We start from the raw sequence: 19,264 nt of genomic DNA, 5'->3' as shown, positions 1-19,264 counted from the left end.
TACATATTGTGGTAAAAAAGTATTAAGCGATATTCAAATGACGGTGATTATATACTTTTTTTCTCTTTATTATAGTTTACAAATACACTTTCTTTATTGCTTTTCATTATAGCTTAAAAATGTACTTTCTTTGTCAATACATATTTTGCTAAAAATAGTAATAAGAGTATTCAATTCAAGTGATTTTGTTCTTGTTTAGTTTATAACTAATAATTATAATTATATATTGTAAATTATTTTAAATAAAATTAATTAACTTTATTGTAGTTTCTTCTTAAAAATAATCTTTGTTATTAAATATTTTATTATTCTATTACTATCAAGTCAGCTGATCGTGAAACGAAGATATATACTCAAGGGTGCATTGATGGAATTTCACAATGGTTTATGGAGCACCTGATAGTTGTGGGTGGTATTGCAGTTGGTATTGCATTACTTCAGGTATTTCTTTTTTTTTCTAAAGTGTTGAATCCATTCTTTATATCTTTTTAGCTGTTGCTGAAAGCAGGTTCATTTTTAGCTGTGTTTTAGCCAAAATAATTATTAGCCACAGCTAACCGATCATCAAAATAAATGTTTAATTACCCTGATCTATTTGCTTTTATCCTAATTATTACAATCTTTTTGCTAACTTTGTTTCTTTTTAACATTTTTATGATTAAATAGTTTATAATACCCAATTTGTTATCTAGAGTTTTTATATGGCATTTATGTCTTTAACGTTTATAGTATAGTATGGTATATATTAAGTAAAAAACTTGTTAATGTGGCAAATCAGGCCTTGTGATGAATAGAAAATGCTTAATGCATTCACCAAACAGAGTTTTTGGCGTAATAAAATTCTTTTAATTTGCTTTTTGCGTATTTATTGACAATAATTTTTTTGAACTACACTTATTTACTAAATTTTCACAAAACTAGTTTGATTGAAAAACTAAAAACATTGTAGAAATGTTATTATGTCATGATGTTATTGAATGTTTACTAAGATTCCGGTGTTTTAAAATATAAAAACATTGTTTATTTTCTCAACATTTGACACAATCATTTTGGGTCTAAAACTAAATGAATGAAAGAGTTTTTGTTTTGTTTTTTGAACATGTATAAACAGTTTTGCAAATAACTATTATTTTCAATATTAAAATTTAAATAACTGTTATTTTTAAAATTGATTTTTATTTTCAAAATGTCAATGAGTAATAAACTAAAAACTTTAAGTATTTAAATATTTTAAGGAAAAAAACAAGTTGTTTTTTTTATCAGCAATTTTATATAAAATTATTTTTTTTTTTTTTTTATAAAATGATTTATGTATGCTTTAATGAAAGAATCCACATCCACAATGACTCTGGAACATCCACAATTACTCTGGAACATCCACAATTACTCTGGAACATCCACAATTACTCTGGAACATCCACAATTACTCTGAAACATCCACAATTACTCTGGAACATGCACAATGACTCTGGAACATCCACAATGACTCTGGAACATTCACAATGACTCTGGAATTTGCTCTGCAGATTGCAGATCAGATGTCATCTGATCTGCCATCTGTAGAAGAAAAATAGCAATTGATTGCTCCTGTCTGGAATTCTACTTCTGCACACTAATTTGACAACTTTTCTTGACAAAAAAAGTCTTAAATAGTGCCGTGAAAACAATTTTACTTTTCAAAGCTTTATCTGGTAAAGCCAGATTAGCGCCTTTTGTCTGACCTTTGAATGAGAGAATGAATGGCCGAATACAACATGGCTTCTTTATCTGTTTGAATAACTCAGGAACACTCTGAACATTTGTGTAAATCTGCTTTTAATGAATAATGTGGGATTTAATCTTTGTCTAACATTTGTGGTTTTAAAATTCACCTAGAGACTACTTTTTTTCCCTTCTAAAATAGATGGTTGTGATGTAATGGTTGTAATAGGATCCATGAAATTTGCTAAGAGAAACTTTTTGATTTCGGCAAGCTTGATTAAATTTGTTTCGACTGACGAAATTTAACATTTTAAATCTTTAATCAGTTACGATTTAATAAAAACAATTTAATTCATGATAGTATTTAAAAAAAGTTCATACTGAGAAAATAAAATAATAAACCATTTTAATAAAATTAAAGGTTTAATGAGTTTATTTGTTTTACAAAAGTGAAGCTATGTATGAGCAGTCACGGTGCAGTTGTTAGAGTGCTGGTTTTAGAATTTAAGCTTTGATGCCTGCTCTGGCCGTATATGCGACTTCGGTAAAGAAGACGGTATGCTTGTTAAATGCTTCTCTACAATGCTCTGAGACAAGATTGTTTGGTTTTTTTTAGAGCTAAATAAACTGAAAAAAAAACAATGTTTAAGGAGTTTATCTGACCACAGTCTATTGAAAAGATTACTATTAAAATTTTCAAAACAATTCTTTTAGACTTGACTTTAAAATTGTTTTCAATGCAAATAAAGGCTATATTGATGCAAGATTATGCTAAAATGTAAATAATTGTTACCAATAGTATTAATAACAACACTTATTATAACAACATTTTTTAATAGGGTTGTTAGGGATGACAAAATCGTCACAAAAAAAAACAATGAAATAAATGTAAGTTCTTAATAAACTGTTACGATACCTATTGTGATAACCTGTTGCAATGTGTGTTGCAATAACCAGGTATAATAAGTGGTCTTAAAGAACAATAGCCAGGTAAGATAAGTGGTAAAAAAGCTGTTTGATTAACAGGAAAAAGTATTATTAAATATTATTTTATAGATGTATATAAATAACACTGATTCACTCATAATGTGGTGCCAAAAATGTAAATCATTTTTTATGGCAAATTTTGGACGTTAAATCATATTCATTTTTCTTGATTAGCTATATTTTTATTTGTTATACATCATGTCTTAGTTTCACGCACCTGATTCTCATTCAAAAAGCGAAATGTTTTATTTTTATTACTCTTTTTTCTTATTATTTTTTATCTTAATATTTATCCTTTTCATTGAGAAAAATAAATACTGAAATATCTTTTAACCGGTGTTGGTAGTAGTGTTTTGGTCAGCTATTTATCAGCAGATATAATTATTATATTTTGTAGAATGAAAACCAATGCTAATTCAAAAAGTAAATGTCCTTTTGCGTATATACTAAGAAACAGTTATATTATTTTTGGCACTAAAACAAAACAATTTTTTCAAGCTTTTGTTATATATGTAAAAACAAAAGTATCTATTTAACTCGTATATATAAATATTTATTATTTCTTTAAGTAAATATAAATGCGTTATATTGTATTTGTAATATATTAATATTTTATTACCATATATACGGTTTAGGTTATTGGAATCGTGTTTGCTACAACTCTTATCTCAGATATTCGACGACAGTTAGCGAAATGGGATCAACCGCGCGGTTGGCACACCCCTCTTTATCCAAACGACATGTAAATAAACCTATAAATAAATAGGCCTTTTAATAATAAACTTTTTTCTAATAATCGTATTTATCTAAAGTTATTATTTATTTCAGTTTTTAAATTTTTTTTGTAAATTGTACATTGAAATAATATCGAGCAATACAAGAATGTCTTCTTTTTAAAACAAATCTACTACTAATTACATGCAATTTTAACGATTAACTTGTTACACACTATTACTCTTTAGGCGCATTTTAAGTAACGATTTACTCTTTAACTATTTCTGTATACCTAATTTAGTATATTAGTTATACACATTGGTTTCATTAAAATAAAAATAGTGACTTTGAATATGATGTAAACGTAGTCTGATATCAAAAGAGGTTTTGTGAAATGTGATGACACATTTCACAATATCTATGACGAAAACTATCTGACGAAAATTTTATATAAAAAAAAAAAATCTAAAAAAATTTTTAAGTCACCTCGGGTTTTAATTAAGTTAATTAGTTTAATTAAAATAGTTTAAAACAATTTTTTATAAAACCTAAAGTTATTTTCCAAATAAAGTTCTCTGTGTTGGTTTTTGTATGAAGTTAAGACCAAAATTAAAACAGCAGAAAATCCTTGCAAGATTTATTAAGTGTGACAACAAGAATGTGGGCCTCACCACGTGGTTCTCGTTAAAAATAACCGCTTAAAAAAAGCTTCGTTCCTGCCAGTTATCTAACCTTTTTTAAATATCATTAGTTCATCCTTATTTATGAAATTTATAGTAGTATTTCATCTCTGGAAGAGATCATGAGCATCACGGAAAGGAGACTCGTTGAAATTTTAAACCTACACAAAAACAAAATTATTCAAAGCTTCGAAAAGAGACTCGAAGATTTAACAACTAAAATAAAAGATACCCAAAACACCCTCAGCATTACTTATGATATGGCAGTAAAAAATAAAAAGGAATTTCTTTCTTTAAAAAATCAACTTATTTTATATCAAAAAGAATATCTTCCTTTAAAAGAAATGAATAAGAACATTAAATCAACTAAGGAAATTATTGAGCTTAAAATTGACAACCAAACTAATCGAAATATGAGAAATACTCTTATATTTCGAATATGAGAAATACTCTTATATTAAAGATGAAAATAATGAAAATTAGTCAACTACAGAAAATAAACTTATAACAGTCCTCGTTGATCATGCTAAAATACTGGATAAAGCAACTAGAATGGTTGAGCAAGCATATAGAGGGAAAAATAACAACAACAACTCTCCCGCTCACATTTATGCGAAGTTCTATGTCTGGAAAGATGCCCAACATGTTATTCATACTTTCAAAAATCTACATAATTTTAAGTTTATGGGTATGAGTATTTATGTTAATCAAATGTACTCTACCTTATTGACCGCTCGACGTAATGAAGCTCTGTTGGTTCGAAAACAACTCAAAGCAAACAACGAAATAACTTCTGGTTTTGTTGCCTATCCTGCTACGCTTATGGTTAAAAAAAAACGAGAAAGACCTTAAATATGTTAAATATAGCGTCTTCTAAAGAGTATTTAAATTTTTATTTGATTTACTTTTTCATCATTTCATCATTTAAAGGTATACTTTTATTATAATACTGACCTTAAATCTTCCCTGTACGGCTTAAATCTTCCCTGCAGGCACGTGGTATATTTATTTATTTAATTTATCAAGGAATACTTATACTTCCTTGAACAAGTTTAACTTCATATATCTATATATTTTAACTTAATACTTAAAAGTATAAATAAAAGTTGTTTCAAACTTTTTTCTTAATTATATATATTTATTCATATATAGATATATATTTTTTTATAACACTCTATAAGCATTTTTTTTTAATATTGATTATTATATACTATACTATAGATATATCATGGCAGATAGCTTATGTGCCATCTGCAAAATTATTGTCTCTAAAAATTAAAAATCTATTTTTTGTGATAACTGCTTATTTTGTGTACACATAAAATGTAATGACCTTAACGATATAGACTATCAGTTACTCAAAAACTCATCTAATGATGATTCATGGTTTTGTAAGAACTGCCTGAGCTCTATATTTCCATTCAATAACGAATATTCTAGTAATAGTGACTCAAATTGCATTAAGAAAAAAGTTGTTCGTCACCATTTAAAAAATCTCAAATCTATAACTGATACATTTAATCATCTCTCGTGTAAAGCTGATCGTAAAATAAAATTAACGTTTAATGGCTTCTACACTAATATCAGTGGTTTAAGTCTTTCTAATGATAAAAATTCTTTTAAACTTACTCACATAAATATTGCTTCCCTCTCCAAGCACATTGATGACTTGGATCATTTATTAAAATCGACTCAACTAGAATTTGATATTATTGGAATAACAGAAACTAGTTTAATTAATAATAAAGTTTAACTACGAATATCTCGCTCAATGGTTACTGTTGTGAACATACACCCACAGAATCAAAACATAAATAATAAGTTTGCATATAAACCTCAAAAAGATCTTGATGTTTACAAACCAAAAGAATTAGAATCTGTTTTTGTTGAATTAATAAACCCTAAAAAATCTAATATTATTATTGATTGTATATATAAACATCCATTAATGACAATAGATGACTTTAATGCATTCTATATTTATCCTTTACTTAAAAAACTTTTTAAAGAAAATAAAACTGTATTTTTACTAGATGATTATAAAATAGATTTAATTAAAAGCGACTTGCATTCAACTCAAGAGTTCTTAAATTTACTATCCTTAAACTACTTCTTGCCTCATATTGTCCATCCTACTCGTATAATTAATAAATCTAAAACAATAATTGACAACATATTTTCAAACCTTAAATCAAATAACTTTACTGGAGGTAATTTCACAAAATCTATATCTGATCACCTACCTCAATTCTGATTGCTCAAAAATCATCTTAAAAGTAACATCTAACAAAAAGCAGCTGTTTATGAAAGAAACTGAAAAGTATTTAATGAGGCATCATTTTTATCTGATTTTAAAAAAGATTTTAATGATAAGGTTGCCAATGATTCTTGTGATAATGACTGTAATAGCTTGCTTCTTAAAACTATTAACACTATAAATAAATTGCTCGATATTAATGCTCCTTTTAGAAAATTAACTAAAATGGATATAAAATTCAAAACAAAACCATGGATCTCTGATGATCTAAAACTCTCTATTAAATAAGTTTAAAAAAATATATATACAATCAAAGAATTCTGATAATAAAACTGTATTTTATAATGATTACAAAAAGTACCGTAATACACTTCAATTAATAATTTAAAAAAGTAAAAAAAATTACATAACAACTACTTTTAAAAAAATATACTTTATATGAAAGCAACTTGGAAAGGTATTGCTAATATTATCAACCTTAAGTCTACTTCACAAGTTTCACCATAATTCTCCAAACAACAATACTCTAACTAATCCCATTGACATTTGTAATGCTTTTAACAACTATTTTTCCAATTTTGGCTTAGACATCCAATCAAACATTCCTTTATCTAAGAACCACTTTACTGATTACCTATTAAACCCTTCACCGAATTCCTCTCGACACCTTAGTGCAAATGTAATTAATATGTTGTTTCCATGAGATGTTCTCGTCAAGAAAAATACCTAAACATTTTGTTACTAAATCTCTTTTTATTTCAACTTGATCGATAAAAATTTGCAGCATGTTTGTGGGTAAGAAACGTTTTTTGAAAAAGGGATGAAAGAGAATCCATTTTATTTTGTATATGGTTTAGAGTTAATTTTTTACATTTGAACCAATTTGATAGTTTTTACAGTTCATCATTCGTTGTCATTGAGTTAGTAAATGGAGTTGTCATGGAGTTAGTAAATATCATTATTAGAGAGAAACAAATTAGTATCATCTGCAGACGCAATACTTGCAAATTTCAAAATTTTCAGGTAGCATTAAAATTAAGAGAAAATTTAATAGTGATGCAAGTAAAAGGCGGCGGAGAGAAGTGTTGGCCGAAGAAGCATGCACCAACTCGAAGAATATATATTCGTTTTTAACAAATCACAAAATACAGTTCATATTGAACCAGCAAACTAATCTCAAAGTGTGAGTGACAGTAGTAATATTGAAAATGAAGATGTTTCAATTGCAGAAGACCCAAATTCGGAACAACAACCAGCAGAAAATTTAAATATTTCAAACCAGGAACAGCTTGAACCCGAAATCTCATTACAGGAAGATGAAAGGGCAATGTTAAGATTACTTGCTTTGAAATTCCAAATAATATTGTTCAAGACTCTAATCATCATGCATTTCCCTATCGTTTATTAAACAAAACTCTTGCAAATGGAGTAGCATGCAAAAGAGACTGGTTGTACTGGAGTATTGAAAACAATCTTTGTATTGTGTACCTTGTTTTCTTTTGTACAAAAGTGCTGCAAATGTGTCATTTTTCTCTGATTCTGCCGGATGGGGCATTAGTAGAGGTTGGAGAAGATTGAAAGATTGTATACCGTCGCACGAAAATTCAATTTACCATAAAGAAAACTATGTTGTATGGAAATCTGCTAGTAGAGCAGCATTATGTGAAATTTCAGTTGATAATTTACTTTTATCTGAACTCAAGACTGAAATTTCTAACATTTGAGGAGACTCTAGATGTTATTATTTTTCTTTCTGAACGTGGATTAGCACTTTTTGGTTCAAATCAACAAATAGGGGATCGAGCAAATGGGAACTTTTTAGACATTATCAAACTTCTTAGCAAATATGACCCACTTTTAGCTGAGCATGTTAAAAGTGTTCGAGAATCACAACAGTGTAAGCAGCGAATGCAAGCTCATTATCTTTCAACACGAATTCAGAACGAATTTATTGATATTTATGGCTCATATGTTCAAACAGCAATCCTCCATGAAATTGTGAAAGCGAAATATTTTTCAATAATAGTTGATGCACATTGCTCGTACAAGGAGCAAACTACTCTGGTTATTTGTTATGTTAAAATTTTAAACAACTCAAACTTTTCAGTTGAAAAAGATTTATTTTATTTGAAAATTTTTCAAAAAAAACTGGAAGAGAAATTGCTGCTCGAACACAAGAAATATTAAAAACTTTGAAGCTGGATTTCGAAGCCTGCATAGGTCAAGTTTACAACAACGGTGCTAATATGGCTGGAAAGTATAACGATGTGCAAGCGGTATTGTTTGAACAAAATCCAAACAGTATGTTTTCTAGCTGCGGAAATCACACATTAAATTTAGTTGGTGTTGATTGCGCTGAATCATGCAAAGAAGCAGTAACATATTTTGGAATAATTCAGCAAATGTACAATATATTCAGTAGCAGTCCTCAAATGTTAGAAATTCCAAAACAACATCTTCCTTTTTCGTTGCATGGAATGTCCAAAACAAGATGGTCAACACAGATTGATGGTATTCGACCAGTTGCACAATGTTTGAATTCAATAAGAAGTGTTTTAAACAAACTTGGGGTGCTACATTTAACAGCCCAGCTAAAATGAAACTCAATGCTATTCAAAGTTATATTTCCAAATTTGATTGCATTATGATATCGTCTATCTGGATCAAGCTACTCACAATGATTCAACGGACAAATCTAATCATCGAAGCACCTCATGCTACTTTTGATGGTGAAAAGGATAACATTGAAAATCTATGCAAGAACATTCAAAGGTTGCGTGAACAATTTGATAAGATTTTAACCGAGTCAAAATTTGTTCTAAGAAATATTGGTGTTTCATGTTTTTAGCTAATCGTCATTTGCCAAGTCAAGATGATGCCGAGCTGTATTTTAATATCAATCTATATTTTGTCATCATTGATTCGATTCATTCTGGCTTCACGATTTCAGTCGTTACAAGAAATTTATAAACTTTTTGGATTTCTATGGCAGTTTAAAAATTTCAATGACGAAGATCCTGTATTGGCTGCTCAACATTTTGAGCACAAATATGACAAAGAAATCTCACAAGAACTTGAAAGTGAGGTTTTATTTATTTAAAGAACCAATGGTGTTAATTTTAAACGAGACTGCACACGAAAAAAGTTGCTGGAAGAAATTCTTGGGCTTGGTCTTTCAGGTGTCCTTCCAAATATTACAATGCATTACGCATTTTTATCAGTTTGCCTGCATCGACGGCTTCGGGCAAACACACATTTAATGTTTTTAAGCAGATAAAAATTTATCATCGTTCAACTATGGGGCAGGAACGGTTGAATGGTCTTGCTATGCTGAATATAAATTATGATATTGCACAAGAACTGGATTTTTCAAATATAATTGCTGCATTTTTAGAACAAAAGGCAAAAAAGGCATTTGTAAAAAATAAATAAAACTAATTCATTCTGTTTTATATACATTTAGTGAATTTCTTTAAATTTCATTTTAAAAATGTGACCATAATTTAATTATTTATTTATAGTGATTTGCAAATAATTACCTATTGAAAAAAAATCAATAAATAAAAATCAATGAATAATTATTTATGTAGGATTAATACATTTGTAATACATTTGTGAAATCTAAATTGTAACATTCACAATAAAGTAACAGTGTAACACTCCACTCGTACGGTCGTACCTTTCCAATTCCCAGGCCTCCCTAAGAAATGTGTAATAAGTAGACAAGATTTCTTGGCTAGTTGGCTTGGCAAACACACAAAAAGCGCCAAATCTGTGAGTGACGGTCTGTTTAATTAATTGCATTTATTCTGAAAGTTACACATTTATTTGGTCCCGATCATTCTGAAGACTTAAATGGCTTTGCATAAACTTGTGTTGCATTTTGCGCAAATTTTACGCAAATCTTCCTTTTGGGGCCTCCGATTTATAACTAGCCCAGGCCTTTCCAAACCTCTGAATGGGCCTGTATATATATATATATATATATATATATATATATATATATATATATATATATATATATATATATATATATATATATATATATATAACGGGTGATGCGGAAGTTATCAGACAAATCCTAATTTCATTATTTGAGCATAATAATTAGTTTTTGTGGTTTTATGCGTAGGCATAAACGTTCTATAAAATATAAACTTTATTATTTGAAACACAATTATTTAAAATGAGGTTAATTGCAGCTGAACGAGAACATTTTTGAAAGCGATTAAAAATGTGTTTTGTAAATAAACCTAATATAAAAAAAAAAAATCGTAAATCATTTTGAAAAGGAAGTATTTGCTCGAAGTACAATATATGATAACCTAAAAAGACTTGAAACTGTTCAATCGTTTTCTGATAGAAAGCACCCTGGTCGTCCGACATCTTGGACTAGAGAAAAGAAAGCCGAATGAACAAGACTTGTCAACAATTGAAAAGGGGTCAGTCACAGAAAAATAGGTATTAAATTCGGTGTAAATTAATCGACAATTGGTTGTCAGTTAAAAAAAAATGAATATTAAATTTTGGGGCTTAATGATAAGACTAAATTTGTCTTCTTCTATCATATAATTATTTTTTTATAAGTTACGACTGTAAATTTTTTTTTATCGGCAAAGTGTAAATAAAAAAAATATATATATAACGTGAAAAGACTCCAAAATACACTATAGAACAACAAAGAAAGGCAAAGAAAAGAAGCAGGAAACTAGTTAACCAACTCTATAACACAAAATTGCTTCTAGTCATCGATGACGAAAAATACTTTTGTTTTGCAAAGGGTAACATGCCTGGAAATTCTGGATACTACACAAACAACAAAAAGACATGCCCAGAAAGTGTTCGTTTTATAGGAAAAGAGAAATTTCCAAAAAAATTAATAATGTGGATAGCCATATCTGACCGTGGTATGTCCGAGCCATTGTTTCGCACTTCCAAGGCTGTAGCGATCAATTCATCAATCTATATTAATAAATGTTTAGAAAAACGACTTCTTCCATTTATTCACAAGTATCATAGAGACTTTAACTATTTATTTTGGCCAGATTTAGCAAGTTCTCATTATTCTAAAGATTCTCTAAATTGGATGGACCAATATGTCTATTACGTTGAAAAAGAATCCAATCCCCCAAATGTGCCTCAAGCACGACCAATTGAAAACTTTGGGGGACATTTGGCACAGAAGGTTTACGAGGGAGATTGGCAAGCTTCAACAGAGCAAGTTTTGATTGATCGCATTAAACTAAAACTACAAGAAATTGATTTAAATTTTTTACAGTCGCATATGAAAGGCGTCAGAACAAAATTGAGATCAATTGCAGATGGTGGTGTTTTCTCATATAAAAAATAATATATTTTTATTAAAAGATAAATGCTTTATTTAAAAAAAATATAATAGTAGTTTGTTTTTTTTATTTATAAATAAGTTATTGACGTTTTCATTTTGTCCGATAACTTCCGCCTCACCCGTTATATATATATATATATATATATATATATATATATATATATATATATATATATATATATATATATATATATATATATATATATATATATATATATATATATATGTATATACAGCACAGTTATTTGATCTAACATCTTTTTATTGTTGAAAAGAATAAGATTCTTAGCATTTTGAACAGCAGATGTTCTCGTGCATCGATACCTAATGCTCTTTCCATCTAGTTGAAAACAATATGTGCAGGATGAGTTTAACCTTTCATAGCAGAAACTCTTATTTGACTCAATGATATAATCTCTTAAATTAAAAATCTTTTAGCTGCGCTTGTCTGATGTCATACAGCATATTGGACATTTATCTTCAGTTGAAGTAAGTCTTCCATTCTTTATAAGTAACTCTCTTTTCCAAACCTCTTCAATCATTTTCATAGGTTTTTCTTTCTGTGAACAAGATTATTTGTATTTTTAGTAAAATATTTTAAATAAAATTTTATAAATTAATAAAATGTTTATAAAATACAATAACTTTTTTGGCAAAGAGAGTATTTTTGCAACGGCAACAAAGTCCAGTAGGAAATGCATTTATATCAAAACTGAACCCTTCGTGTACCTTGTCTTGAACTATTGTCAACAATGATGGCATACTACAATGAAAGTAGTTGTCCGTTTTGTTACAGCAACAAAAACAAACTGAATCTCTGGATTAATTATGATTTTTTTTCGTCAAAAGATGAGCCATTTGATATTTTATATTAATTTGGGTAGATTTTTAAAATAATTTTACAATTTTTATTAATAAAAATAATTGTTTATAAAATAAAATAGTTTTAAAACTATTATAGTACAATATTGTATATTAATATACAAATTTGAATATTTAATATTTCTAAATAAGTCATCAACTGCTTTAAGAGCTCTATTAATGAAACTATTAAAGATGTTACTCCCTCCGTCCGGAAATATGGTATACATTTTAGCGATTTTTGTTGTCCGGAAATATGGTATACATTTGCGAAAAAATAAAATAAATCAAAAAATGTACATGACAAGTATATTATATTAACTTCATTTGAAACATTCTAATTAAATAAGAATGATTTTTTTCACTCGAAATTTGATTTGGCAATGAAGATGCTACGCAGTAGCAACTTCATCGATTGCACCGTGTTTTAGCTTATTCTCCTTCATCTGCTATAGTAATTTTTCTAATATACCTTGACGTTGTTCTATGGTTAATTATTTATATTGGGAATCCCTTCTTTCTAAGTTTAACAAATTTCCTTCGTAATTTTCCATACTCGTCTTGCAGCGGTATTAATTTTATTTGTCTCAAGAAACACTGATGTTTGAGCGTTAAGTTTTTGTTTAAGAATGATATTGCTTACGTCAAATATTTCAGGTTATATTGTCATGAGTATTTACTATAACAATGTAATGAAAGTTGCCAATTTACTTTTATAATCACGATAATCGACGATTTTTGTTGAAATGTATACCATATTTTGAAGACAAAGACAATCGAATATCATAGGTTTCTATGATATTTGTTGTAAAAGATAGCTACAATAATAAAAGTGATATAGTTTTTAAACACTATTTTCTGGTTTTCGGAAAATATCAATTTTGGACTAACAAGGAACTTTTGGCATCGGATTTTCTTTTCAACAAATTCAAGCTCGTATCTATACATATTATTAAAACCTAAAGAAAAACCTAAAAAAAATGTCTTTTGAATTTCAACCTAAAACCTTCAGAATCAAGCAGTGATTATAAAACTAAAATTAAAATCTTTGATTTTTAATTTTTTGTTAACGACTATGTTCTTTAAACAATAGATTACAAATTGTATTCTTTCCAGACTCTTAAACTTATTCTTAAAAAAGTTTAAGAGTCTGGAAAGTTTTTAATTTAAGTTGACTCAACCCAGGATCTTGGTGTTGTTGATTAGCTACCAATATCACTTCGCAATGTTAAAAATAGAGTTGCAATTGACAGATTAGTAGGCATGATTGATTCCACTTCTTCCACATGGAGTTAAAAGATATCATCGGTCAATCGTATGATGGTGCTGCAAATATGGCAGGACGGTATAAAAGAGCCCAGATATTGTTTTAAAAAAGATGCTCATTTGTCTCTATTGGTACACTGTTATGCCCAAAGATTCAACCTGCTGATAATGGATTTAACAAGTTGCATTATCCAGTGAAAGCAATAGCTGTTTTCATGAAGCATTTAAGTAAAAAAATGAATATGTGAAAGCAACTGGCAGAATTTGGAGGAGATAAATTCAGGAGATAGCAGATGATCGGTGATACACAATGGGCATAGAAGGATAAAGCTCTGGAAGGTGTAAAAAAAAGTTATTATGCTGTGCAAGCAGATCAATCAGATTTCTGATTCGTGTATTACAACACATTGCTTCGTGCAATGAATTTGAGACGTATGCGAAAAAATAAAAATGTTTAACTTTTGCCCTTAAATAACTTTTTTTTGCAGATGCAGGATCAGTAAGGACTTTTAGCACTTTAGTTGTAGTAATGTTAATGTTGTAACGTTAAAAATGTAAACGAACATACTTCAGCAGTTAGGCAAACTAAACTAAAATAATGACACAGGGTAGAAAAAGGTAGAACTAAAAAATATAGAAATATAATAAAAAGCAGTTACGTTTATATTTGTATAAAATTTATAATGATTTTAAAACTTAAAAGATGCAGTAGTGTTACAATATAGCAACACAATATAGTCACAAAATATAGCAATTATATTAAGATTAACCGTAAATATCGGTTAATAAAATTAATTGACTTACAATGTTATTAGTAAACAGTAAAGTAGTTCTTACCTTAATAGCGTAGAACAGAACTTTTTTTTTTTAACTGTTGGTAATGATCAATAAAGTAAACTTCAAACCATGAAAGTTTACTAAATTAAAACCATATTTCAACAGTTAGGCAAACTAAACTAAATGGTAGAACTAACAAATAGAAAAATATATATATATATATAATAAATATATATATATATATATATATATATATATATATATATATATAATAAATAGTAATGTATAAATTTGTATAAAATATACAACGCTTTTAATTAAAATATAAAAGATACGGTAATTATAACTAATAAAGAGCAAACCATATTTGATAAAAGTAAAAATACTTACTGAACGAAGATGTTAAAGTACCTTATAAAAAAATCATTAAAAAAAAATATTTTATTTTTTTCAAAAAAATATCTTTGTTTCAGGATTGGCTCAAACGCTAAATATTAGCGGGAGTAATTATATATAGAATAATTTTAATTAAAGAAGTAAAACTACCTAATAAACATTATATATAAAAAGTTAATAAACACTTTCACAAATCAACAAATTTAATAAACCAAGAGTTAAAAAATTTTTTTTTGTGTTGAAATAACAAAAATGTGTTAAAAAAGAAAATGAAAAAAAATTAAATGGTTAACAAAATGTTTTTGTAAAACTTAATCTTTAATTTTTAAGTGCAACAAAGTCTGCTACTTTTTTTTGACACTAGGTTCTATTTCTTGGTGAACATGAAATAACCTGTTACTTTTTCAACATTAAGATCTATTTCTTGGTGAACATACAATAAAGTAAGATTGTTCATTCTCTCAGAAGACATACTCCTTTTTTTTATTTTTTATTTTGCGGTTTTTTTATTTTTTACTTTATGTGGTAGAGCACTCGCCTCATAAGCGAGAAGTTCCTGGCTCGATCCCCACCACGTCCCTTGTTAGTGCCGCACTCAACTTGTTTCTCCGCGCAGTGGCCTTGTTCGTTGAGGTTTGTGTTTTAGAGTTATAGAGTTGAGAGAGGTTGTAACCACAAAGTAGCCTCCTCGACTGTAGTGGCCTTGAGGAGGTGAAAATTAAAAAAAAAAATTTGCTTAATAGCTGAAAACAATTTTTCGCATATAAAAGACGCTAGAGACAATGTTCCTAGACTTTTAAAAGTAATTAAAGTATTGTCTGGTCATGAAACTTTTCTTAAATCAAATACCTTTCCCACAAATCACGTTTTGCACTTAAAGAAATTGCATATGGCGAATCTATAGCATAAAATTAAACAAAAGACTAGAACCTAATTTTCAAGCCTAAAAATAAGTAGATATAAACCCATAATCTATTTGGAAACATACGAAATCATTTTGCTTGAATTAATAAACTAGTCGTTATATTTGACCAAAGCATCATCACTAAATCTGTTAAAAACTTCATTTAGGAGTTAATCAATAAGTGGTATGGTTGATGAGAAATGAGAAATGTATAGTATTCAACTAAAATTCTCTATTTGACCAAAATTCAAATTAACTAAAAAAAAAGTGTCACACATAGTTAAAGAGTATTTGAGTGCTTTGTCACTTGCTACATATAATCGTCACCGAGAAGACTTTGTACTTCCTAGCATCACATCATTAACAAGACTAACATCAAAAGTAGAATCTATTCACGAGGATATTTATCTGCAAAACATTTTTTCAAACTTAACAGATATTAAAAATAAAAATGGCTTGATTTTTATGTTTAATATCTGTTAGATAAAGTTAATGTTAAGACTATGTTGCAGAACTTTGGAGGAACAGTTTTTGGAAAAGTAATTAGCAATCCAAATTTTCTTTCAAATACTGTTTTAAGTTTAATGGTTATTACTTTGTTTGATGGACCCAAATTTTTATATAAAATGCTTCCTGTGTGTGAAATCGATTCAAATTTTCTTTTTGAAGAAACTAACTTTCTTTCATCTGCCATAAAAGCAGCAGACGGCTATGTTATTTCTATAGTTTGTGATGGAAGGGTAAATCAAGCTTTTTTTCAAGAAATTTGAGACAGATGGCGTACCTTGGCCAACAAAAGATAATATATAACTTCTATATGATTTTGTGTACCTTTTAAAAAATATTGAGCTTTTTGTTAATAATGAAAAAAAAGTTGCCAAATGGTCTCACGGCGCAACCGCAGTTACTCCCCCCCCCCCTTTTTTTTTAATTTTATTGCTGATTATGATAGAGAATTTTATGTTGATTAAGAATCGTATAAAAACATAGGTCTGAAAATCAACAGAAAGTGCTCTAATTCGATGTTGAAGTTTAAAAAATTACACTAAAAAACGCGAATACTCGACATTTCTTAAAAATGTTTAACATCAAAGTTTACGTTTAGAAATCGATCGTTTAGAAAATCGTTTTTTAATTAGGCAACCCGGTTTTTATTGTCGTCTTAATTAAATTATATTTAAATTAAATGTTTTTATGAATATATTTTATGTATTTTAAATTAATTTTTTAAAAATGAATTTTAAGATATTGCTTTTTAAATGTACATTAATCGACTGAAAAATAGGGAATGGGCGCAATTGAGCGTATATACATCGAATCAAAAATAGGGATTGTAGCAATGGAACCTACATACATCGACTGACAAATAGGGATTAGCGCAATTAAATGTACACGATTTGGGACAGGGTTAGGGTTTGAGCCAGAGATAAATCAGAAAATGATGCGCTATGCATTTTTTAACAGTTTTGCTTTAAATTATTGATAGAAACTTTTTTTTAAGTCATTTATGAAAAGAATTCTAATTATAACCGAGTTAAGTCTAATTATAACCGAGAAAAAAATGGCAATATTAGCGTTTTTTAGTTTAATTTTTTAAACTTTAACATCGAATTAGAGCACTTTTTGTTGATTTTGACCAATGTTTTTATACAATTCTTAATCAGCATAAAATTTTCTATCACAATCAACAATAAAAAAAAAGGGTGGAGGCGGAGAGAAACTGCAGTTGCGCCTGGTCTCACATAATAAAATTGCATAAATTAGAATCAAATCAAATGATCAAAATGTCAACACTTACAGTTGTTTCTGCGTTGCCAAAACCAATTGAAAAGCAAAAAGTTTCAATTTGTCTGAAAATATTTTTCGAAAAAAAAGTCTGTGCTTAAAAATGTCAATTAGAGTTAAAAGTAGTGTTGTTATCGACTTCGACTAATCAAATTAAAGTCGGCAAGTCGAAATTAGGCGACTAAGAAAAAACAAATAGTCAATTCAATCGACTATGGACTTTTTACTAATCAACTAAAAGTCGATTTAGTCGAGTGAAAATCTTAAAATTTTATCTTTTCATTCGATTTTTAATCTTTTATTTTTGTTTGTTTGTTCAAAAAACAAAAGCATGTACTACTATAACTAGATGTCACGAATAGTTTTTGGCCGAATACCAAATATTCGGCTAGACGTTTGGCGAAAGCACTAAACATTTAGCTGCCGAATATTCGGTGATATATTTCTTATTTTGAGGGTTCTGATCTGATTCATTGAAATGCATATCATGGGTATACTGGCAAAAGTCGTTAAGTCAAAAATCGGCAGTTTTGACTTAATGATGCAGAATTGTAAAGTTTACATTGCTCTAGAAACTGGCAAAGTACACTAAGTCAAATAAAATATTATTTTTTCTTCGGTTAAAAAAATACATTAAACGTTAAACTCATAAAACGAATTTAATCTAACATTACGGTGTCATCTCTTTAATGCAATTTTATAAGATTATAAAAGTTTTAAATTGAAAACTTAAATAATTGATTTCTCTTAACAGGGATTTTTGAGTAAACCTTTTTTGCCAGAATACCCACAATGTTAACTACGCTGTCACCGTTTTTGTTTAATTTATGATTTGGCTGTGAGAATATTACAATAAAACTAGAATAAAGCAATACTAAATATATTTATTTTACCTTTAGAAAAAGAAAAGAAAACATTAATTTGATAACTTGTAGTTATTGAAGAGAAACACTAAAACAATAAAAAGCTGTTTCAAAAACTTATCATTTGAAAAATTATAGCAGAATTATCTGTTTACAAAATTACATTACATACACTTGATGATGTTTGGAATTTGTTTCTTTTGTACTCTAAAAATGTGTAGAAACTTGATGAATTAGTTAAAAAAATCATTTAAATAACATTGGCAGAATTAGTTTTTAATGGCAGGGGCTTTAAAGCTGATTTAACAGCAGTATCCTGGGTATGCTGTGCCTAAAATATCAAAATATTTTATGGATAAAAAATTACCAAACAAACTGTCGAAACAGTTGCAATAAATAAAACATTACCATTGACTCAGAACAAAAATCAGTATCAAAATTTGAGTCTTCAGAAGCTGTGCGAAGTGGATGAATTAAAAATAAAATGAATAATAAATTCTTTAAAACCATGAAAAACTAAACATAAAAAGATATAAACATATCTATAAACATAGTTTTGCATTTTATATGTACATTAACTGGAAGCAGTTGCTGTCTATTTAAGCCATAGACTGGATTGAAATAAGTTTGTATAAAATTTATTGTTTTTTACCTCCAACAACATTAGCCTAATTAAAAATACCTGTGTAAAAGAAAATTTTTGAGTTTTTAGCGTTGACTTTAAAG

The 19,264-nt window shown here is 28.2% G+C and overlaps 2 protein-coding genes across 2 annotated transcripts in view; both read left to right on the top strand.

Moving 5' to 3' along the window:
- The window catches only part of LOC136072108 (tetraspanin-33-like), a 12,459-nt gene extending 8,960 nt beyond the window's left edge, over positions 1-3,499 (top strand). Inside the window, exons 6-8 of the mRNA XM_065820434.1 lie at positions 1-43; positions 325-441; positions 3,324-3,499. The exon at positions 1-43 is cut by the window's left edge and continues 11 nt beyond it. Of these exons, the coding sequence (XP_065676506.1) occupies positions 1-43; positions 325-441; positions 3,324-3,434 (271 nt within the window). The 3' untranslated portion in view covers positions 3,435-3,499. The remainder of the gene's footprint in view (positions 44-324; positions 442-3,323) is intronic.
- Positions 3,500-11,125: 7,626 nt separating this feature from the next.
- Positions 11,126-11,689, top strand: LOC136092462 (uncharacterized). The gene has a single exon (XM_065820726.1). The coding sequence runs from the start codon at positions 11,126-11,128 to the stop codon at positions 11,687-11,689; it is 564 nt and encodes a 187-aa protein (XP_065676798.1).
- Positions 11,690-19,264: the final 7,575 nt, after the last annotated feature.

The sequence above is a fragment of the Hydra vulgaris genome, chromosome 15 (genome assembly GCF_038396675.1).
Source record: "Hydra vulgaris chromosome 15, alternate assembly HydraT2T_AEP".
Classification (NCBI taxonomy): Eukaryota; Metazoa; Cnidaria; class Hydrozoa; order Anthoathecata; family Hydridae; genus Hydra; species Hydra vulgaris.
Note: the sequence above shows the minus strand (reverse complement) of the source record. Positions and strands in the feature narration are given on the sequence as shown.

Bases quoted from the DNA above. Each gene is read 5' to 3' on its own strand.
- LOC136092462 (XM_065820726.1), top strand. From the start codon at position 11,126: ATGCCTGGAAATTCTGGATACTACACAAACAACAAAAAGACATGCCCA.